Genomic DNA, 25,261 nt, shown 5'->3' on the forward strand with positions numbered 1-25,261 from the left:
TATTGTATAAAGCAAGTAGTTTTACATTTGTAATAAAAATATACCTATGCAGTGAAGATATATTTGTCACGTACGCATTGCAAAAATATACATCGTAAAGGAAAGAAATTGTGCCTTTTTGTACCTTGAGCTGGTGACTTGGGACACGACAGATTTGCTAGGACAGGGGGATGAACTGGGTACAGTGAGGGCACAAGAGGAAAGCAGTTCTGTCTGAGGGCCTCGGGAAAGTTTCATTGAGAAGACGTTTGTTGTGCTGAGACTTGAAAGAGGAGCAAGTACTGACCAGATCCACAAGACCGAAAAAGACGTTTGAGGCTGAGGAAACAGGGCGGATGGAGGGAGGGGGCCAGCAGCCGCCTGGCAGGTCTGGATAGCTGGAGTACAGAGCAGAGACCACGTGGAGAGGCAGGCCGAGGCCAGCTCAGTCACCCCGCCCGCATGCACACCCCAGAGAGGGGGCTCTGTTCTGAGGGCACCGGAAAGCTACTGAACGATTTTATGCAGAGATGTGGCATGAGCAACTTTGAGTTTAGAAAGACCACTGTGCGCCGAGTTCACAGGGAGGGAGAGAGACAGGAGGCTCCTGGGATAATCAGAACAAGAAGGATGAGGGCCTGGTCCCAGGCAGGAGGATGGAGAGGGCTTCTCATCTGTGAGGACCGTTTACACACTGAGCAAGACTTGGTGGTAGTGGGAGTACATATCGGGGATACTGGTTAGTTTTCCGTTCTGAGCTGCCAATGGATGACAGGCTATGGGATGAGGAGTGTTTTCTTAAGGTTAAGTCTAAAGTTCTATGGTCTTTATCATTACAAACAGGAGTTGACTTTTTCCCCCTCCTGTTGGGTTAGCTCTCCGCTTGGTGTCTGCCCTCTGGGGATCTCATCATCCCGTTGACACTAGGGAGGCCAGGTCAGTGGCAGCATGTCACACTGCCAATGACAGCCACCCTTGAGCTTCTCAAAAAATACCCAGCCCCTCCTTGCCAGCGCACCCCTTATCCTTAAGGAAGGGTCCTCTAAGTCTCTTGAGGAACATAGTCAGGCCTCACCCAATAAATCCATTCTCACATCCGGGCTCCCTGAGCACCTAAGCCCTTCCTCCGCGCTCTGCTCAGGCCGCTGTGCTTTCCACCTGGTTAGCTACAGCTACCACGCTTGTTCCTGTCTCGAGGGGCAAGCAAGCAGCCTGTCAGGACCAGCCCAGATGTCTTTGCAAGAAGGGCTCCCCTGCCAATAAGCTCCCCGCTTTCATCCTTACATTCTCCCCATCCCCATTTCAAACCCTCATGACCCATCCACACACACACAGCCCCCGGGGCCAGTGGTCACCATGACCTAGGCCTTGCAATTATTTCAGCACATGTGATATTCCCTCTGTGCTTGTGGGTTGTGCTTCACTCTCACTGGTTCTTGTCTAGACGCAAATCTTGATGGGGTGGGGGGTGGGGTTCTGGAGGAGAACAAACACTCTCTTGGGAGGCCATGCCTGCCTAAGTGCCTGGCAGGCTCCTGCAGGTGCCAGCCGCCATGGTCCAGGAGACCATAAGCCAGAGCGGAAGAGGCATCTATTACCAAAAGGCATTTGCTCAGCAATTTCAGACTTAAGTACGATCTTAAGATTGCTCAAGAATGCTTTGAAAGATAATCATTACTTGTGAGCATTTTCCCCATGCCTCTGACCCACACTTTCACCTCCCATTCTTGCCCTCCCAACCTTCATTGCCCTCCTCCCCCAGCTGAGAAGTTTTACAGACTTGGCTCCCTGCCACTGTTCTATTGGACTTGGTTCTGGAAAACGAGGACCCAGAGTCCTTAGAACAGGAAGTGGGGGAAGTTGGGCTCCGTGGAGCCTGAGAGCATACTCAGTCATTTTAAAAGCTTGTTATTGTGGAGGCCCCAAGCTCAAGAAATGAATTCAGAAAGAAAATGAAAAAAATAACAAGACGTATAGCAGGCATGCGGCCTGCACTAACAAAGGCCGTCAGCTGAAACCAATTTGGACAGCTCGGCTCAGTCTCGCTCGGCTCCTGAACTTTGCTTTACCTCAGCAAAGCCCTTGGGCACAGCACACACATGCATACACTTACAGATGGCAGACTGAGTTTCAGAGCTATTTCCGCATGAAAGCAGCGAAGGAACCTTGCCTCCTTTTACTGAAGTGATAATCTCTCTGGTTTTAATCTCAGTAGTTTAACATCTTTTGAAGAGATGGGGACAGAGCCCCAGAGAGCAGTGTCCAGGCTCTCAGCCTCACATGGAAAGGTGCCGGCTCGGGTAGTAGATGGCCATCAGCTGTAACCAGTTAGCCATTAGCCACTGATATAACTGCGGTGGCTATGGTCGGGGGTTGGTTGGCAGAGAAGCGGACCGCGGATTGCAGCTAGCAAGTGCAGTTAGCAAGTGGATTGTGGATTGCGGATCGTGTTGATCCTACTTCCTGTATCTGCCCAGCCGCCTGTGAAGGGAGGGTGGAGGAATGGGAGGGTGCAGGAAGACCCTCCTGTTGGGGTACTGGCGGATATTTGCTTTTGTGTCTCGACCAGCCACCAGCAAGAATATAATGGTATGAACCCCCTATCCATGGCTCCGTGGGTGTTCCTTTTTGGCCTCACCATATCCTGTGTTCTTGTGCGGGGAACGGGAGCTGAGACCCTGCATTACAAGATCTTAGATGCAACTAGCTACCCAGTCATCCTGGGCCAGCAAAATGGATGTTTAGGAGACAGTTTGTTTGGGTTACTGAACCTCAGGACAAAATGGAAAATTCCAAAAGCAGCTCCTGGTGCCCTCGTTTACACTAGCCACTTATCCCCAATACACCCCATCTTTCCACTCACTTTTTTTTTCCCCAAACCCAAAAATGAAGGATTTGAAGTCCTAAAATATTTCAAGTGCCCCAACCCGGCACTTACCAGAGAATGCCTGAGTCTGAATCCCTAGAAAATCCCTTGCATGCTCCTCAGGAAGATTAGAGGGCTTCATTCCTGCTGGCTTGTGTCACCTGGGGATGGGAGAAAGGCAATGATAGGCATGTTCTCTCTCCAGTTCCTTTAACACCCCAGCCAAATCCCACCTTCTCCTAGGAACCTTCTGAAAACCCAAGCCAGGCCTCTGGGATTTGAGAGTCTGAGCCCGTTATCACCTCCCCCCCGCACCCTGGCCCCTGACCTGAGGGACAGCCTTGCTCACCCAGTGAGTCCTGGCATCCACCCAGAGTGGATGCTTTCCCTGGATGACAGACACTGCTGCACCATGTCAGTCCATGACAGGAATGAGGCAGGAAAACTTTCACTGTAATATTGAGTGGAAAAGCTATTTGCAAAGCCCTGTGTGTGGTGAGCTACTAATTGTAAAGGGGGAGAAAATGAATATAAATTAACTTGCTTGCTGATAAATAAAATATCTCTGGAATGATGCACAAGAAATGAATTACGTTGTTTGTCATTGAGGAGGGAAACTATATGAATGTAGAACCTATTCAAAATGAAGTAAAACAATTTAAAATACACATTTATATGTAAAACATTTTTTATTCACCAGAACTTCAAGGTAGACTAGGCAAGGTGGGCCTAATAGAAGCAAACTTCTGGGGGAAAGTATTGGTCTACAGACTGCAGCAGAGAAAGGGACCGAGGTCAGGACGAGGACCTTTGGGAGACAGGTGGAGCCAAAGGTGAGAAAGCCAGTGTGGTGCTAAGCAGCTGTAGTGCCCGCGTGGCACTGCGACTCCTTAGACCTTCAGCGGCATTTCTGAACTCACACAGCCTGGAGTGGAATAGGGCTTTCTAAACCAACAAAGAAGACCAGAACAAGGCTAATGGACTGGCTCGTCTGGGGCCAAACTGAGCAGCACACTTGGATGCAGAAGTTGACTCCAGGAGACCCTGAGGAAGGTCAGAAATTCAGAGAAGTCACAAGGAAGGTATGGGTGCTCACAGACCAGGGGTTTGAGCCAAGCCCCCTGAAAGCATGCCCAACCCCAGTGCAGAAGTTTATGGTTTCCTGATTACACTGAGACCAAGGTTATCCTGGAAGGAAAATCGCTGCTGAGACTCGGGTGTTTGAGGCCTGTGGGGCAGCACTACTGCTGGGCACACAGAGCTTTCACGTGGAGGACAGAATGGCACTCCTTCATCAAAACACTTGGCTGACATCTGCCAGAAAACGGTCAAATCTGTGATGACTGCCTTGTGAATGGCACCCCCTAGGGCTATGCAATCACAACACCTATGGCTGCAGAGGACAACTCTGAGCAGGTGGCAGGGAGCCTGCATGGATGGTTTGTGACTCAGATGGAGGCAGGATTGCCTTCTAGAAAGCTTCAGTAAAACACACACACACTCACATCTGTTTTTACAGAACAAAAACTTTAATAGGTAATTCACATTTCAAAAAACTATTTTATGAAAAAGAGCAAAGAATAAGCTTTGTTTTCTTAGGATGAAAAATGTGATTTGTTGTTACTATATGTAATTTCTATATTTCACTATTCCCTGAGATTTAATTTGTGTCCAGTTTCTCATGGTTCCAAAAATTTTAGAAACTCATGGTGAAAGACCAGAGGCAATTCCTTTCCTAAGTGAGACATACTTCACACAGACCGTACTCTACATGTCAGCTTCATTTAGTGATGATAGGGGACGGAATAAATTATTATTTTAATGATCAAATATGGGTAACAACTTTTCAGCATATAGAAATGGTTCTCAAATTTCAATCTGCACAAAAATCACCAGGGAATTTTGTGAAAATCAGATTCCCACCTCCTTCCATCCCTTTAAAAGCCTCATTCTGACTCATTGGCCCCTAGTTTTGTTAAAACTAAGCTATATGAACTTCACTCTCTAGTGTGAACTCAGCAGAGACCTGACAAACAAGAACAATAACTGTGATCTGTTTTATTGCCAGTGGCTTTTAAACAAATATGCAATGATTGCATGGCACCAGCAGGTACTTGAAGTGAATAAATCTGAAGGCCGGGATAGTCAAAATTGCTTTTGATGGCTGTTTACTCAGTTGGGTCCCAGATGAAGAAACTGACTCGCATTCAAGAGCTTTCTTAAATGAGAAATAAATATCATTATGCAGAATCCCAGTAAGAAGCATACAGTGCATTAGAAAATAAGACTCACTCAGAAGGCAGATTAGGCTCTGCCAATTCACACCAACAGAGGAATAAAGGAACACACATGCCCTCAACAGAGGAATTAGGTAGGCATTAAATTAAATACCCATGTCATGCGATTTTTGTTCAAATGACTTTAAGCAAAGCCCTAAATAAGTTCAAGTTGTTCCAAAACATCTTTTTCTTTTGCCATCCCTCCTCCACCTCATTGCCCCAGCTCTGAAACATATGACCATGAGGAAAGGGATAGGAAGCCAACACTTACTGAGGCTCTGTGAAGTAGGTGCTAGTCTCATTTTGCAGGTGTGGGAACAGAAGCTCCGAGAGAGTAAATGGCTTGCTCTAGTCACACAGCCAGGACAAACCAGGGCAAATATTTACACGCTGTTTGGCGGGGGTCCTCAATCTGACTCACTGTTACCTTGCACATCTGTGTTCTGCACAAAATAACGGTAACTAACACACTTAGTGATTGCGTGGCTTGTTTTCAGTTTCTTAAGACTTCCCCAAATGACACTGTCTTCCCTCTACTCCCTTTCTTCAAATCTCATGTCTCAAATCTCAAATCTCAAATCTCAAGTCTCATAGCTTTAAACTCTATCATCCAAACTTATATTGTCAGCCAGATCTTGTCTCTGAGCTTCAGAGACAAATCCACTTGGATGACTTGTAAGTGTCTGAGATTGAATATGTCAAACACTGAACTGTTTATTTACAGCCCCTCCCTCTCCAACAAAATCTTTTTCCTTCCTCAGGCTTCACCATTTCATGGACTGGCATTGCCTTTGACGCAACTGCTCAAACGAAAATGCCGATCGTCATCCTGAATTCCTTCACCCTCCCACACGTATTACAGCATCCTGAGATGCTGCCTCCAGATGTAACTGAAAATCTAACTACTACCCAGTATCTTCTCTTTTACCATCCAGTTGTGTATGTACACATCTATGTACCTGTATTTCTTAGCTGTCAGGGTGCAATCAAAGTTTGGCAGCCACTCACTGCCCATCAGGTTATGGCTCCTGCCTACGTCTTTGATCTCATCTTCTATCATCTCCCTCTCAGTTCCGTCAGTCCCTGGAGATTGTTGAGCTCTTTCCCAACTTCAAGCCTCAGGTTTGGCTGTACCCTCCACCTAGAACATTCTTCGTATCTTCCTCATGGCTAGCTCCTTGTCATCCTTCAAGTGTCAGTTCCTTCAAGTGTCATATCCTCAGAAAGGCCTCCCTGAGCCACACTGTGTACACCATGTCCTACGCATATTCATTTTTTCTAATGAAAACCGATTGGTGGACTTGTTTATCATCAGTTTTTCCATGAGACCATGAGCTTTGTAATGACAAGGATGGTTTGTGTAAATAATGATTCCCTGAACTCCACTTTTACCTGACGCAAAGAGCCCACAGGAAAGCAGGGTGATTAATGGCTGCCAGTCGTCTCTTTGTTCTCATAGTAGTAGAAGTGTTGCATGTGGTGGTGGGTAGAATTGTGTCCCCCAAAAAGATGTGCTCAAGTCCTAAACCTGCGAATGTAACCCTACTTAGAAATAGGGTTGGTGCAGATGTAATTCTTTAAGATGAGGTCATACTGAACTAAAAAGGGACCTTCATCCAATATGACGGATGTCCTTATAAGAGACATAGGGATACATTCAGGGAGAATGTCCTGTGACAACGGGACTGGAGAGACGCATCTGCAAGCCACAGAATGCCAAGGATTGCTAGCAGCACCAGAAGCGAAAAGAAAGGCCTGGAACAGATTCTCCTCCCCTAGAGGTTTCAGAGAGAACATGCCTCTGCCGACACCTGGATTTCAGACTTCCAGCCTCCAGAACTGAGAGAGAATGAATTTCTGGTGTTTTAAGTCACCCAGTTTGTGGAACTTTGTTATGGCAGCCATATTGTCTGACACTTGAGTAAAATGAGCTGATGTTAAACGGTTTCTAAAATGAACTCTAGCTCTAGAGCTTCTGGATTTTATGAATAGTAATTAGTGAGGGAGTGAAGTTGGGCACAATACAGGATTTGGAGAACCTGGAGGTGATTTCTAAGGCAGGTTTTATTCCTTGAAGGTAAAATGCTCTAACTGAAACTCTAATATTTCGTATGAAGCAATGTTACCCGAACACTTGGAGCAAAAAATAAGACATATTTGATTCATCAAGCAAGTGAATTGCTCATTAAACTTTTGCCACTTGAACTGGGAGAACAGAAAATCATATTAGAGTGATGTTAGATGTTCTCGTTGTTTGTTTTAGTAAGTATAATACTTTTAAAAGTCATGTACTGATAATGAAGTTACATCGGCCTTTTAGGACATCTTCAAACACAAATTGCATTAACTCATATATCTCGGTTCACCAAGAGTAATGGAATTATTACTGTCAGAGGCCATGATCCATGGCCTCTGACATGGAAATGAAACTGTATTTTTCCAAATACTATATATAAATAACTTTGCTGGAAAGCCCTATAATCATTGAATCAGAGAACTTACCTTTTTATCTGTATTTTCGAGATGTATTTCGGGTTGTAATATAAGTAGCACTTTGGGGGAGGAAATCTATCCAAATTTTAATTTATAAAAATGGTATTGGAAAGGAAACTGCTGATGGTAGAGTACTGGGTGGGTCCTGGAAAGAACACAGCCTAGAATCACAGGCTTCAGGACCTGTCCACACTCTGCTGCTTAGTGGTGAGACCTAGGCCTACTCACTTCCTCTTTGAGCTTTGGAATTCCTCATCTGTTAAAGGGCAGAAAGTGAAAAACTATTAGGTTGGTGCAAAAGTAATTGTGGTTTCAAAGGTTAAAAATAATTGCAAAAGCCGCAATTACTTTTGCACCAATCTAATACATTTCCAAAAATTATTCCAGCTCTAAAATACTGATGTCTGTGGACTCCTTATTCTTATTCCTCTGAGGCATATTTATATTGGCTCAGAATTTCATAGCTAGGCTTTTATCCTTTTTTAAGCTAATAAAGTTCTCACTGATCTCTTAGTCCCTCTACCTGACAAACAGGCCAGTCAGAGTCTGGGGCTGGAGGAAGGCAGCTTTTTACCCATGGACAATCGTGTAGTCTTACTGCATGGAGATTCCCCGACCAGGAGACAAGGGAGGCTGAACACCAAACTGAGCTCCATTTGCACCCATGAGGTCGCACCCACAGGCAGAGTTTTCCCAACTCACACAAAGTCACCAAAGAGGCTTGCAGCAGCCCTGCTCCCACCTCCCTGGATTTCATAGTTCCTTTGAGAGGCTGCCAGATTCCTTTCCTGTTTCAGAGAAAGCAGTTAATGAATACAGTTATTCTTTATTATTGCTATTAATTTATTACTGTTAATTATCAGTGTTCTGTAGAACTAACGGAAGAGCCTACATGCACATGAACCTAGGGAGCTCTCAAACTGAACTGGCTATATAGTTTCAAAATTCTAGTTCTTGTATCATCATACTCTATACATGATAACAATCGAAGTTGCTAAGTTGTAGTTTGGTTCAATTGTTAAGCTTAAATTGTTAGTTTTATGATTTGTTCTATAATTGCATTATCCTGATTAGGGTAACCTAATCTCGGTTTAACTTCTGCAAGTTTCTGATACTAGCTTGCTCTCCATGCAATGAGGAGAAGCTTGAAGTTAGGACAACAAAAGACAAAGGTATGTCTTTCATATCCCCATGGCAATATTGTGGCTACTAATTTGTACAGTGGTACCTCGATTTTCGAATGTAATCCGTTCTGGATGACCGCTGGAGTTCTGAAATGTTCGAAAACAGCCAACAGCTAGGCCTCAGGATCTTGCACTCAATGGAAGGTTCGTGACATGTTCGACTTCCGAGGCATGTTGGAAAACCAAAGCATTTACTTCCAGGTTAACAGCGTGAAATGTTTGTCAACGGAGACATTAGAAAACCAAGGTACTACTGTACTTTCTAATCTCTTTACCTCCCTTTCCTTCTCCCCCATCCCAGGATGTGGAGTACAGCATAGGGAACAGAGTCAGTGGAATTGTAGTAGCTATATACAATGTCAGAGTAGATTGGGGGAAGGGGATTATCACTTTGTGAGGGGTGTAATTGTCTATCACATTGTTTTGTACACCTGAAACTAATAAAAATAAAAAAAAGATAAAGATAAGCAACACAGACTCAGCTCCTGTGGTAAAGGAAGGCCTGTCCCATGCAGGCGGGCAACCTCATGGAGAGATGGTCGCCTCCTCAATACGCTCCTAAGCCCTCGGGAACTCCAGGCTGCTTGACCCTGGAGCGACAAATAGATCCATTATGTCCAAGCTTCTGGCTGAGTGGTCTTCCTGAATCTTTAAGCAAATAAGTTTTGATAGTCTGCTAAGAAATCAGTCCTTGTAAACACTACCTACTTCATTGGTTGACACTGGCCATGTTGCATTTGGGAAGAATCTAATCAGACTGGATTGAAGCCTCCGTCTCGTCCTTCCTCGTTTCTTAAATCAGATCCAAAGATGGATTTACTGTAAAGACAATACAGTTTAAGCTTTAGGACCGATCACTTGCACCAGTCCTTTCCAAGATTCTAGTCTTTTTTTTTTTGTAGAGAGTAATATATATCATCAACAAAAAAAGGTATGTAGCAAAAAATGCAGGTTAAAAAGTATTACAGCAGACATGCACTTTTGGACAAGATGGATCACAGGAACTATGCTTATCCTTTCACTTGAAACAAGAAAACATTACCAAAAAATAAATATACATACCAATGGTTTTCATTGGACATCAGGCAATGTAGGTCAGTGATCCCTGATCAACAAAGGAGGTAAGCCATATAATTGCCCCAACTTACTGGCCAGGAAGTTTACGGGCTGAATCAGGATGGAGAACCAAGGCAGGATGGAGAGGATGGAGAACCAAGGCAGAACCCAGTGTTGTGAGTTGAGGAGATCATGTTGGGAGTCCACTCAGAAGGTGGCCACAGATCACAGGACAGAGTACAGAGCTGCAGAGAGAAAGAGCTCCACAGATCTGCACATGGGGACATTCGTTTCTTCAGTTGAGTCATGATGAGCATATGCAAGTGAAGAAGCTGTCTGAGGCCCAGGAAAAAACATCAGAATGGATCAAAGGGAAAAATCCCCAAAGATTAAATAAGAGTGGAAATTGTTCATGTGTGCGCGCGCACAGCGTGGTGGAAGCATAATTCACAGGGAATGAAGTACTCAGAACCAAGTACTGCTTCAGTAATGGGGCAAAAGCAGCCCTAGATAAATGGCTGAGTTGGTACTCCCTAACAGTTCCCAAGGAAATTAAGTGCATCTCAGAACAAAGCTCCGGAGTATCCACAGGATACGAAAATATTTGGCACACACAAAAAGGTAAAAGTCACCAATATATTTTATATGTTTAAATTATAATTACATTTAAACACGTAGAAACATGGAAGATATAAAAATGACTTAAATTGAACTAGAGTTGCAAAATACTGTATCTGAGACTTTTTTAAAGATACACTGGATAAGATAAACAGATTAGACTCTACTAAAGAAAATGATTAATAAACTCAGAGATAAAAGAGTGTAACTATCCAAAATGAAACAAAGAAAAAAGCTGAAAAAAATGAACAGAGGATCAGTGAGCTGTTGGACAACTTCAAGTGAAAATTATATTCGTAATTGGAGACTATATAAAGCGGGGAGGGAGGAAAAAGAAAACATATTTGAAGAAATAATGGTTGGAAATTTTCCAAATTTAATAAAAATTCTAAACATACAAACCCAAGATTCTCAAGGAGCTATAGCCATGAAACATGAATAAAGTGACACCAAAGCACATCATAATCAAATTGATCAAAACCAATGAAAGAATAAAATCTTAAAAGTGGCCACACAAAAAAAGGCCATCATCTGTGTAGAGGAGCAATAATAAGAATGACAGCAGACATCTTGTTGAAAACAAAGTAAAGCTGAGGACAATAGAGCCACATCTTTAAAGCACTAAAAGGAAAAAAAATCACCCCATCAATGTAAAAGTCTATATGCACCAAAAAGTTTAAAATATTAATTTGAAATAAAAACTTCAGCATGCAAAAGGTGAAAAAAAAAATCCATCACCAGCAGACCTGAACTATAAGAAATGTTAAAGGATGTCTTCAGGCAGAAGGAAAATAGTATCAAGTAGAAATCTGGATCTACACAAAGAAATAAAGAGCACTATAAATTGTAAATCTGTGAGTAAAGATGAGATTTTTTTTCTTCTTTAAAGTCTCCTTAAAATTTGAAGAAAAAAACAACCATGTTGTGGCGATTTTAACACGTTTTAAGTAAAATGTTTGACAAAAATAGCACAAACCTAGGAGTGGGAAAATGAAAGAATATTACTCTAAGGTTCTTATACTATATACATAAGTGGTATATTACTGAATGGACTGTGATAAATTAAAATGCACACAATAAACCCTAAAACCACTTAAAATTAAAAAGAATCATAGCTAATAAACCAACAAAAATGAAATGGGAAAAAAGTATTCAATTCGTCCAAAAGAAGGCAGATAAAGAGGAAAAAGGGAATGAAAACAGAGGAGCTAGAGAATGAACAGCAAGACAGTAGACAAAGCCAATGACATCAATAATCAGCCTCAATGTAACTGACTGGTCTAACCTCCAACTATGTGGCTGTCATACTGGATTTCAAAAGAAAGCAAGACCAAACTATATGCTGCCCACAAGAAGCAAACTTTAAATATAAACACACAAACAGGACTGAAGTAAAAGGATAGGAAAAGATAATAGTATGCTATTTTTCATTTAACTGGACTGCTAGTATTAAGGAAAAAAGTTCAAAGAATGTTACCAGAAATAAAAAGGATAATTTAATAATAAAAAGGTCAATTCAATATGAGGACATAGTAATCCTAAACACGTATACAGAGCTTCAAAATACATAAAGCAAAACCAGATAGAACGAAAATGAGAAATAGACAAATCCACAATCTACTCGGATTTCAAGACCTCTCTCATTCAGCGATAGAAAAAGCAGACAATAAGGATACTATATAGAAAACTTGAACACTACCACCAACCAACAGGACCTTATAGGGCATTATAGATTACTTCATCCAACAGAAGATGTGTTTTCAATGGAACACTTACAAAGATGTATTATTTGTGGGCTATAAAGCTAGTCTTAGAAAATTTAAAAGGAATCAAATCTTATAAGTTCTTCCTAACCATAATGGAATTAAGAGTCAGAAATCAGTAACAAAGATCTTTGGAAATTCCCAAATTTTGGACAGTTAATAATACTTTTAAAATAACCCATGGATCTCACATCAAGTTATATAAATGTCGAATCACTGTGTTGTATACCTGAAGTTAATATTGTAGGCCAACTATACTTTAATAAATAAGATAGCCAATGGATCAAAGACAATGCCACATGGAAAATTATAGTGTTTTGAACAGAATGAAAATGAAGACACATGCATCAAAATTCATTGGAACCCAGCTAAAGCAGTGCTTGGAGAAAAATTTATAGCATTAAAATTCTATATTAGAAAAAAATGGTCTCAAGCTCACACTTTAAACTAGAAAAAAAGAGCAAACTAAATCTAAAGCAGAAGAAATCATAGAGTAGAAATCAATGAAATCAAAAGCAGATTTTAAAAATCTGATGAAAATAAAAATCTATTACTTGAGAAAATCAGTAAGATTAATCAACGTCTAGCTAGACTGATCAGGATAAAAAAGACTTATGTCAACAATATTAGGAATGAGAGAATACATCATTATAGATCTTAACATACATTAAAAGATAAGGGAATATCCTCAACAACTTTATGCCAATTAATTCAAAAGAAAAAATGGACAAATTCCTTTGAAGACACACCACCAAAGCTCACTTAAGAATTAAGTAACATAAGTAACCCTAAATCAACTTTTTAAATTGAACTTGTAGTATAAAATGGAAATTCAAACTCAGGTTGGCTTTATTGGAGAAGTCTAATGTTTATGAAGAAAGGTAGCACAACCCTTATCCCCAAACCAGACAGATATTACAAAACTACAGACCAATTTAAAGGGATTTAAGTAGCAACATACGAGTTGAAATGAATTTGGAAAAAGTCCTGAGGTTGGAAGACAAATTAGTAGGCTACAGAAATAGACTAAAAGGAAAAGAGTCTTAATTCTAATACCATAATTAATTTTCTGCTAGGGTGGATTCTGTTTCACACAACTAAGAACCAGGACTGATACAATGGTACATCTAAAATATTGCAGAGGAAATGCACAACTAGGACTTAGCAAATGGATTGAGGATGGGGGTCAAGACAGAAATTAATAGTGGCAATGCAAAACCAGAAAACTGTCAGTTCTGGTGAAAAATAATACAGCAGAGGCAGACGTAAAATTGGAAATTTCAATGTTTTGTTTGGAACAGGATAAATGTAGTGTTAGTAAGATATCCGGCATTATAAAGGTTAATACTCAATGAATGCTTTGTGCCAGGTGCTGAGTAGAAGGTAGCTGGATTTTAAGACAGGAGCTCAGGAGAAAGGGAAATACTAGAGGTCATGCCTACATACCTGATTCCATTTACCACCTCTGATTATCACACTGTGGCTTTACTACATTAGAGTAGAATACTTTTTAAGACTTCACTACTCTTTTCAGTGAATCTTAGGATGTCATTCCTAATGTAAGAAAATGATAACTATAAAAATTAAATGTTCTATAACTATACTCCTTAAGTAATTACTATTTAATAGTAACCATTTGCAACAAAAATAATGCAATGTAAGAGCCATTTTGTTTGGAAGTCTGTTGTCAAACACTGCTACTACCCAACCTAGCATTCCTTTAAGAAGTCCTGGAGAAACTCAAACCCACTACTGGTAAGGAGTACACTTTAAAGGTCTCTCTGCTCACCCCCACCCATCTCCATGCATGTAGTTTCACATTTGGAAACCAAAACGGCTCATGGCTTTTAATCACAGAAGGCAGCTAAAACAGCTGGCCTACATAGAGAAATCAATGCATACAAGCATACAGCATCACCATCTGTGGACCAATGAAACCATCAGAATTCCAATTTACATGTCTGATAGCTGTCTCATTTTTTAAAAGAGGCACTTTTGACTAATAGGTTGTCTCATTTAAATGACCACCCTTAGTACACAGTTCATTCACCAAATAGGGACCTATACTTCTGATAAATGGGAGAAGGCATTCCAATTGCTTTAAAAGACAAGCAGTGACAATTTTCATTGCACAAATACCCTACTAAGAATCTGATTCTGAAAACAAAAGGGAGATTTCAAAATCAGTTATCACTTACTAGAACACTCCAAAATCCTTAATAAGCAAAGCCTTTGAGCAAAGTTATTGCCACAGAACATGAAGATTGGCCAATGTTCAAATACCTCTATTTTGGTAGTAATTTTAAAACCCTGGAATAATGTATTATTACATTTCAGTTATAAAAATAAGCTGTAAATCTGCAAATAAATGTCAGAAATAGGTGAAATTAGTACTCAAGAGTGGCAAGACTTTAAGATTTTAATTTTATTAAAAATATAACAACACAATAGCAGCAGCATTTGGTAAATCTTTACTAGTACCATTTAGCAGTTCTACTCACATAAATGTACACCACCTATGCAGCATCTTCATGTTCAAGTTTTACACTCTTCCCTTGATAATCCACAGCATTATGTAAAGAGCACTATTGTAGTAACCTAATTAAGACTGATTATCTAACCATGAAACTGAACTACCTACACACCTACACAATACACCAAATGTAATCTGTGGAAGTGAGGGAATTCTGGACTGTTCCTCAAGTTTTCTGCCTACTAGTAACCTTAAACTAGTAGAACTCAACCTTTTCCAACTCTTAATTCTCTCGGTATTATTTTCATGAATTTGAACTTAATATAGTTAAGAAATCATCCGTTTAGGAAATAAAGAAAGGTTAATCAAGAATGGAGGGAACTGTTATTCATTCCAATCCTGGGAAAGGAAATATCAGCTGTAAAATATGTGGTTTCCCAAAAGTCGCCTATTTTCAAAATTAAAACATTAGCTAGATTCACAACTAAATTCAAAACTCAGGCAACAGACTACAAACTTGCTTCTAAAATCAAAAGATTAAGGAATGGTATATTAGATATAAACTAAAAATCATAATAAATTGTTAGAAACTATAAAAGTATATTAAAATAGAATGGGAAAAAAAGTCTAGTTATTAGCTACTAAATCCAACCTAACAGAATATGGACCAAAAATCACTCCTAGCTTTAGCTTTTGTTTTTGAAATAATGTATTGGTCTCTAGGAAGAATCACCGATAAAAATGTACCTAGGAAAACAAATTCACCCACAAACCCAAGATTAAGTAGGAAAGTCAATTTTATTTGAAAAGATTATTTTATTACATTTACGAGGTGAGGTCAAACAATACGGTGAATGTTTAAAACAGAAAAATCTGTTACAGTGAAAGACACATTGGCATTTATCCCCCTCAAAATTCTCCCCTTTGCTTCAAACACACTTATCCCATCATTCTTGCCACTTTCTTAAGTAGTTCCGGAAGTCCTCTTTTGTGTCTTTATTTGCACTGTCGTGGCTGCCTCGATGTCCTGAACTGATTAAAAATATTTAACCTTTCATGGTCATTTTAACTTTGAGGGAGAGCCAGAGGTCACACAATGCCAGATTTGGTGAGTAAGGTAGGTGATGACACACACTGATGTTTTTGACAAAAACTGCCGTACCAGAAGCGATGTGTGACATGGAGCCTTTCCATCATGATCAAACAATACGGCAAATGCTGTGCCGTCCAATGAAAAGGCAGGGATCTTCAATACAGGAAGTAGTGCATCAAACCTTAGTTAACAGTGTGTGACAAGTTTTAACTGGTTCGGTGCAGTCAGTCATATACGGTTGAGAGGTGTGTTTTAAAGTGTGCTGTAAATCATCCTCTATCATGACAATGCTGTGTGTCACACATCACTTCTGGTATACAACAATTTCTGTCAAATAAAAACATTACGGTGTGTCCTCATCCACCTTCTTCACTGGATATGGCACCATGCAACTTTTGGCTCTGCCCCAAAGTCAAAAAGATTCAGGACATCGTGGCAGCCACGACAGCGCAACTAAAGACACAACAGAGGACTCCCAAAACTGTTTCAGAAAAGGCAAGAACGATGGGATAAATGTGTTCGAAGCAAAAGGGAGTACTCTGAGGGGGATTAATGGCAATGTGTCTTTTATTGTAATAAATGCAAACATTCACCATAGTTTTTTATCACACCTCGTATACTAGACTTCTGCGTCCAGAAATATAATTTAGTCCTTTGAAGAACACTTTTCAAATTCGAAAACTTTTTAAATTTGAGAACAATTCAATGTTAAATGAATTAGTAAATAAACATGAGAAAATAAACACATTAGTGAAAATTTTTTAAAAATTTAAACACATAAGGAACATAATTACTTTGTTGAAGTTGCTCTACTTTATAACCCACCCAATTAAATTCAGATACTATCTTTTAGTGAAAATAAGAAGTGACTCGTTGAAATGTTATTCAATACATCCTTTCAAAAGGACTCTCAACTACTGAAGATTTCAATAAAATCATATTATTTCTAATAGATATTTTTAACTTTTAAAAGCCTATTACTATATATTATAATCCTTAAATTTGAATACTATCTTCACTTGAAAGATTTATATCAAGTTTTCTAAGTTTTCAGATAAAGATAGCAACATACACACATATATATATGTATATATATAAATGATATATACACTTACCATGTTTTCCCGAAAGTAAGACCTAGCCGGACAACGAGCTCTAATGCCATCTTTTGTAGCAAAAATTAATATAAGGCCCAATCTTATTTTACTATAAGACTGGGTATGATATATGATATAATACCAGGTCTTATATTAATTTTTGCTCCAAAAGACGCATTAGAGCTGATTGTTCGGCTAGGTCCTATTTTCAGGTAAACACTATGTATGAATGGAGGTCCTAAAAATATCACAAGATACTATTTTTTTTTTTGACAAAAATATTGCTTCTGTATGCCAGTTTGTTTTTAATTGGGCATGTCAAAATTTGGGCCTCTAACACTTCTGAAGATTGACATAGTACACACTGAACCTACTGAGACAAAGAATTCTAAACAAAATCATAAGCTCATTAATGTTTGCAATTTTAAGTTAGATTAGATAGAAAATAATAACTAAAGAGATAGTTGCATAAGTTAAAGATTTATACTTGTTTTCTCACATGAAACGGGCTGCCTTTTATGAAGGAGCATCTTACATTACCAGTTCAAGGTGCATGATAAAAAAAACAAGAACAAGAGGACTAACAGAATTTGTCTGGAACGATGAAGAGCCATTACAATTTAAGGAACAGAGTGCACTCTCTGTATGATCAAGCTAAAAATGATAATTACAGAAGGTTAACAAATATAAAATGGCTGTCTTCTTGGCCTTACCTCAAGTTTTTCTGACAACATCTACCTGGGATAAAAAGGAAATCTTAGAGAAAAAATAAAATATCTTGAAAGAAAATAATAAACATAAAAATATATCAGCTTTTATAAGTGAAAAAAGAGAAAATATACTCTCACACACACACCCCAATATATTTCAAGACCCTAGAAAGCCATGCTTCGATAAGCACGTTTAAGAAAATGAGTTCACTTTCTCCAGATCTCTTGTATTCCTACTCATGCCCAACTTTACATATTAGTGTCTTTCATTATTTTAAAGAAGCTAAATAAATATCAAGAAAAATAATTAGCAGGACCCAAATTAAATGTTAATTACAACATAAAAAACATTTAATAGAGTCCAGAGTACAAGAAAACACTCAAACTTTAAATGATTGTTTTTATAGACACCACACAAACATGCACTCTCCATGTCAAAACAAATTCTATGGCAACTAAAATAAGAACAGGATAACACTAAGATGCTGTTTGAAATGCATAAACAAATACTTTCCTCTAAAATACTTAGCTTTATTAGAGAAATGGTACTAAAAATAACAAAGATTCAAACATTTGCTCTATTCTACTTACATATCATAAATAAGACAGCTGTTGATGCAAGACACACTCCTTCCCGATCTTTCCATATACACCAAGCATTCTTGTATCAGAATAAGCTGTTTACCAGCCAACCGTATGTGGTTGAATGATTAAAATGACCATCTATACTTTACATAGTAAAGCATTTCCAAACTTTTTAATGTACACAGTGACAAAAAGGAAAAAAATACCACAGTAATTCTGGACACATGAAGAGTAATTAAGCAGCTTCATAATCAAACCAGGCTTCATTACTTGCAATAAGGGAATTTCCATTCTCCACCAAATACTTAAGTTTCAATAGTATTAACACTAAAAAAAAACTCAAGTTGAAACCAAGTAATTGATGTGCTACTTAGCTTTTTAAATCTATAAATAACTTCCCATGAGGTAAGGCAACTGAGTAATTTGATTGTATTAGAGTGCATTAAAATAATTATACTTGATTTTTCAGTAACATGCTAATTAAAAGGTTTAACTTTTCTGGAAATATAACAATAATGAAAAGAATTCTGACACCATCAGTTACGGTTTTGGGGGCAAATAGCAATGTTTTCATTTTACTACTTACATACTTTCTGCGAAAAGTGAATCTAAGAATAATGGATGACCTATATTTTAAACTCAAGTAAACATATCCTTAAACATAAAACAAATAACCTCACACATTCTCCTATAAGTACAGTTTCTGTATAACATCACTTATGAGAAGATGATTGAGAGGTAATAATTAAGGCCATCCAATGTAGACAACTAAACAGTTTGCTTTAAGTAAATTAAGAACATGCTTCATTTTCAATCACAGTATAAAACTGATGGTCCCAAAACTGCACTGTCATTTTAAGCTCTAAAGTCATTCTTGAAAACAGGACCTCCCTCTCATATTAGAACTAAGACCCTCTTCTGACATATGACTTGCACACTTCTCTGCAGGAGTGAATGGAATATCCATCTAAATTCCATATGAACTGAGAATGACTAGCACATATAAAATTCTAGCAAACAGTATACCGCATTGTAGAAGGCACTAAAGCTTCAGCTTGTGCTCCCATAGCCCATTCTGAAAACCCAGTTTTCTTTTTATAATGACACTTTTGCCACCTACAGCTGACCATACACACTGCAGTATTATTCATAATAAAGCTTGGAAATGTCAAGAAAAGTTCAAAAAGAAGTGCTTACTTTGTGGGGAAACCCAATGAATCTAAACACTGAATACTAATGCATTGTTATTAGTATCCAAACACAGCTGCTGTTCTTCCTTTTGAAAGAGAACAGTAGTAGCATGCATCATCAGTTGTTTTTTAATCCACTTATTTAAGCAATTTAATATGTAACACTATCTTAAAGGAAAACTGCTGTCCTAAACAGTGAGGAAAGGAAAACACAATAGTGAGAATTTAACACAATCACTATAAATCCTGTGAAGTAAATGTTAAAACTTCTTACATATTCTGCACTGACAAGGGTGGGTATATATTTGCACTGATTTCAAGCACATCATCAATCTGCATATATTGAAATTAAAAAAAAAAAGGTAAAACAATACAAAATTCAGTAACTAGCACTTTTTAAAAGAGCCTCCGATGCTTATCTCCAGTCTTTATGGATAATACACACTTGGATCCTTGTCCCATTTATTTGTAATGTTTCTTGCAAACACTAACAAACCACACGACAAGTGTGTCAGCCACCATGGAAATGTACAGATTTTAGAAGATGAGTTTGGGTATAACATATGTTACTTTCATGGTGTCCATGCTTTATTTTCTTAGTAACAAGATGGCCAAAGTCACCTAACAACTAGAAAAGCTGTTAGCTCCTATCTTTTTGCTCAACTGGATTTCTTCACTGTTGAACTTGTTAAGAGAATGAAAAGCTTTGGATGTGATTCCAGCGTGTGTGGTGAGGTGCGTCCGTTGGTCCTATACCACTTCTGTTTTGGTGGCGAGGTTTTCTTCGTTTGGCTGACAGTTCCCATTTTGCTGCACTTTGTTCTCCTCAGTCCTTGGGGCATCCTTGTCATCTACTTCTTTGCCCACGCTGGGTTCTGGCTCTTTATTGTGCTCTTTCTCCTGCAATGAATGTTAAGATAAACATTTATTTTTCTTGAGTTGCCTGCTACTACATCTGCTTATAGCTAAAATATGTAACTATATCTTTTCTGAATAAACCTGGATATTTTCTCCCATAACCTTTTCATATAAATAGGTTATACAAACGTGTATCAATATGTCTTCTGTATTTCTAATAAAAGATGGATACTCCATAGAAATTAAGTTAGAATAAAATAGATGAACAGAAATTCTAAGGAAGTGTTCAGTAAGTGCTGCTCACTGACGTCAAAAAGTGGGACAGGTCTGCTGAAAGAGTAAAATAGCTCCCAAAGATGCCAGGGTAGATTTACAATCTGGATACCAAAGAAGCAAAAATAAGGGAATGTGAAAAAGGATATCTCTCTTCCTGCCAACAAAGACTGTTCAAGAACAGTCCAAATTCTGCCCTTAGCTGAAGGGAGAACTAAATGAGAACATGTAGAAGAGTGCTTGGCACATACTGAGTGCTCACGAGACACATGTGATCAATGTTATTGACAATGATGACAAACCTCTATCGGTATGAGAGTAACAAAACTGTAACTGATTTCTGAATACAAATTTTACCAGTATAAGGGAATTAACGTAATTCACAAGCCCTTAAAATGGTCAATGGAACAGTTAATAAAATAAACCAATGGAATTTGGCTTTCCATTAATCATTCTAATTCAACAAACCTAATTTCAGTATATATTACAAAACCAGTAACGAAAGAGCATCTGTCACATTTGCTGAAACAAATATAATGAAGAAAATGGCATCGAGTAGAAATCTTAGCATAAAATCAAATACATTTGTTATATGTAGACAGTCTAAAAATTTTCTTATTGTATGCCATTCTGACTTTCTAAAATAAGGAATGTAATTGTTTAAATTTTAGTTAGCTCTTATCACTTCAAAATTTAGTTTTAAAAGATTGTCAATTTAACAAATATCAAAGAACAGCAAAAACATACAAGATGCTGTTGCCCTCAAGGAGCTATTTTAGCCTAAAATTTCTTCTACGCAATAAAGAATCTCAATTATTAATTATTCAAAACCTAAACACTGAATGACGGTTGCTTACTTTAAGTGAAGTATTGTTCTTCTCCAACTTTTCCTTCCCATCTCTGTCATTAGAATTCTTCCTTGTAGAGGTTGAACGTTCTCTCTCTCTTCTTTCACTTATATGATCCTTTTCTTTCTCTCTCTTTTTATCCTTCTTATTTCTGCTGTAAGAATATTGATAATACGTCAGTTAACTTTTAAGAACTTAAAGACCTGCTATGTTGTTGACAATACAGTCTTATCTAACACTAATGCATTATAAATAAGCCTATCAGTAACCTGGTTTGACCAAGTAACATAAATGGGACCTATAATCCAACCTACTCCACCCATACCCTAATTAATTTTTTAAAGATTCACAAGTTATTTTCACAGAGGCCTCCTATATTCACATAAAACACAATTTGGTATTTTCAATTAGTTTTGAAACTTTTGAGATTTATTTATCTACTGTAGTAAGGATAAAATAAAGCCAAATATAACTTTTTAACCCACCTTTTCAAAGCAAAAAATGAATTAGCACAAAGGAATGAAAAAGATAAAGAATAAGATGTGGCTCCCAGGTAAGACTGAATGACTATTAGGAAAATTGGAACTTCAAATAACCTATCGTTCCATGTGCCCTAAGCATTCACCATTACAAAGAAGCCCCGCAATTCAAGAGCAAAAGTTAAGCAGAAGATGGAAAGATCAAGTTCTGTTTGTAAAAATAACAGACCCTTAAAATTAGAGGGAAAAAATGATGCATTTCACATCAGAAGCATATAGATAGCTTCTACTCAAAATAGTTAACCCTAATATGGAATTCTCAACTTTCTTCTCTTAATTATGAATAGTTTAAAAATAAACACAAAGAAAGGTGGAACAAATAAAGACACTTAGGAAACAAACCCAAATTCATAATAAAATTTAGTATAACAAAGTGGCATTTCAAATCACTAGGGAAAAGATGATGATTTATAAATAAAAGGTTTGGAGACTGCTGGATTATTATTTGATTAAGTAATAAAACTGGATCCATATCTCATTCCATATAAATTAATACAAATGGATTGAAGACCTAAGTTTTTCAAATGAAACAATATATGGTCAAATTTCTTTATAACGTGAGTGAAGGAAAGATTTTTTTAACCATAACCAAATTTCAGGTCCAATAAAAGAAAAGATTTGCCTTACATAAATCTTGCAAGGTAAAAAAACACTATTAGCATATTCAAAAGAAAAATGACAAATCAAGAAAATACATTTGCAACATATTTGTGTGTGTATGTTTATCTTTACACATAACTCCTCAAGTCAAGAAAACAACCTCATCCAACATTCCTAAGAACATTCTTAGCAATAAATTTAACCAAGGGGGAAAAAAAGCTGAAAGAAATAAAGACAAATAAATGTGAAGACATTCCACGTTCATAGAACAGAAGAGTTAAATATTGTTAAGATAAGAGTAAAGAATTATTACTCAATTATACTCAAAGAATTATACTCAAAGAATTATTACTGTAAAAGACACATTGTCATTTAATCCCCCTCAAAGTACTCCCCCTTGCTTCGAACAAACTTATCCCATCGTTCTTGCCCCTTTCTGAAGCAGTTCTGGAAGTCCTCTGTGATAAGTGTCTTTAGTTGCGCTGTTGTGGTTGCCTGGATGTCTGGAATTAATTCAAAATGGTCAATATGTAAAACTATTTCGCTTCTGGTACGGCAATTTCTGTCAAATAAAAACATTACGGTGTATCCTCATCTATGTTATTCACCGGATCTGGCACTGTGCGACTTCTGGCTCTTCCCCAAAGTGAAAATGACCATGAAAGGTAAATATTTTGAATCAATTCAGGCCATCAAGGCAGTCATGACAGCTGAACTAAAGACGTAACAGAATATTCCAGAAATGCTTCAGAAAGTGGCAAGAACGATGAGGTAAGTGTTTGATGTATGGGGGTGGGTGTATTTTGAGGGGGATTAATGGCACCATGACTTTTACTGTAAAAAAAATTTTTATTTAAACATTCACCGTATTAGTTGATCACATCTTGTACAGACCAATGGAACAGAATAGAAAGCCCCAAAACAAACTCACATGTATGGTCATATGATTTTTTATTAGAGTGCCAAGACCCATTCTATGGGAAGAAGACAACCTTTTCAACAAATTGTGGTGGGAAACTGAACATCCATATACAAAGATTGAAGTTGAACCCTTACTTTACACCACATATAAAAATTAACTCAAAATGGATCAAAGACCTAAACATGTAAGCTAAAACTATAAAACTCTTAGAAGAAAACATAGGGGAAATCTTTATGGCATTGAATTTAGCAATGAATTCTTGGATATGACACCAAAAGCAAAGGCAACGAAGGGAGAAATAAATTAGACTTCATCAAAATTAAAAACTTTTGTGCAAAGGACACTATCAAGTAAGTGAAAAGATAACCCACAGAATGGGAGAAAATAGTTTTAAATCATGTATCTGGTAAGGGATTAATATCCAGAATACAAGAATTCCTACAACTTAAACACAAAAACCAACCCAATTCAAAATGGACAGAAAACTTGAATAGAGATTTCTCCTAAGATACAGAAATGGACAATAAGCACAGGGGGAAAAAAAGCTCATTCAGCATCACTAATCATGAAAGAAATGTAAATTAAAAGCACAATGAGACACCACTATACACTCACTAGAATGGCTATAATCAGAGACAAACAAGAACAAGTGTCAGTGAGCATGTGGAAGCAACTGGAACCCTGTACTTTGCTGACAGGAATGTAAACTGGCGTAGCTACTTTAGAAAGCAGTTTGTTTGTCAAAAAGATAAAGAGAGTGTAACTGTGGCTCAGCAATTACCACTCCTGGGTATATACCCAAGAGAAATGAAAACATGGGTCCACACAAAAACTTGTACATGAATGTACATAGCAGTATTATTCATAATATCCAAAAAAAATTGAAACAATACTAAATATCCATCATCTAATGAATGCATAAATAAAACATGGTTGTATCCACACATTGGAATATGATTCACCCATAAAAAGGAATAATTCATGTTACGATATGCATGAAACTTAAAAACATTACATTCAAAGAAGACAGACACAAAAGACCACACATATTATATGAGGCAAATCTACAGAGACAGCAAATAAATTAGTGGCTCTCAGGAGCTACGGAGAGTAACTCCTAATGGATATGAGCTTTCTTTGAAATGAAAAATGTTCTGAAATTAAGTAGCAGTGATGGTTACATAACACAGTGAACATACAAAAAAAAACGCATTGAAAACCAGTTAAAGCGGTAAATTTTATGATGTGATTTCTCATTTTAAAAAGTTACTCAGGGTGAAGGTAGTGCTTGATACAGTCACTGCGCCCCCCAACACACACACAGTGTATATATTATATACTGTCTTTTGTGAAGAAAGGAGAAATTCAAGTATATGTATCTGCTTAATTTTGCAAAAAGAAAGGAATGCTAAAATAAACAAGTGGTCCTTATAGAAGGTGAAGCGAAAACAAGGTAAAACGAATATGGGAGGGAGTGACACCTCGTGAATATACATCTTTTTGTCTAATTTAAGTTTGCAACTGAGAAAAGTTTTTTAATATATAATTTTATTTTTTTAATTGGGGAACAGTGTGTTTCTCCAGGGCCCATCAGCTCCAGTTCGGTGTTTTTCAATCTAGTTGTGGAGGGCGCAGCTTAGCTCCAAGTCCAGTAGCTGTTTTCAATCTTGGTTGCAGGGGCGCAGCCCACCATCCCATGCGGGAATTGAACCAGTAACCTTGTTGAGAGCTTGCGCTACTTAACCAACTGAGCCATCCAGCCGCCCTGAGAAAAGTTTTGACTTTCTTAGCAATTTTTTTAAAAAATACTAATATGGCCATTTCTATAGCATCCT

General features: G+C 38.0%; 1 protein-coding gene across 4 annotated transcripts in view; it reads right to left on the minus strand.

Annotated features, from left to right (window-relative positions):
* Positions 1–18,121: 18,121 nt before the first annotated feature.
* The window catches only part of SREK1 (splicing regulatory glutamic acid and lysine rich protein 1), a 41,908-nt gene continuing 34,768 nt past the window's right edge, over positions 18,122–25,261 (minus strand). For all 4 annotated transcript variants that reach the window (XM_081053439.1, XM_081053436.1, XM_081053438.1 and 1 more), the window contains 2 exons: positions 21,375–21,519; positions 18,122–20,286 (listed from right to left, as the gene is read on the minus strand). In XM_081053439.1, the coding sequence (XP_080909565.1) occupies positions 20,137–20,286; positions 21,375–21,519 (295 nt within the window). In that variant the 3' untranslated portion in view covers positions 18,122–20,136. The remainder of the gene's footprint in view (positions 20,287–21,374; positions 21,520–25,261) is intronic.

This window comes from Rhinolophus hipposideros (assembly GCF_964194185.1).
Source record: "Rhinolophus hipposideros genome assembly, chromosome: 7".
Lineage (NCBI taxonomy): Eukaryota > Metazoa > Chordata > Mammalia > Chiroptera > Rhinolophidae > Rhinolophus > Rhinolophus hipposideros.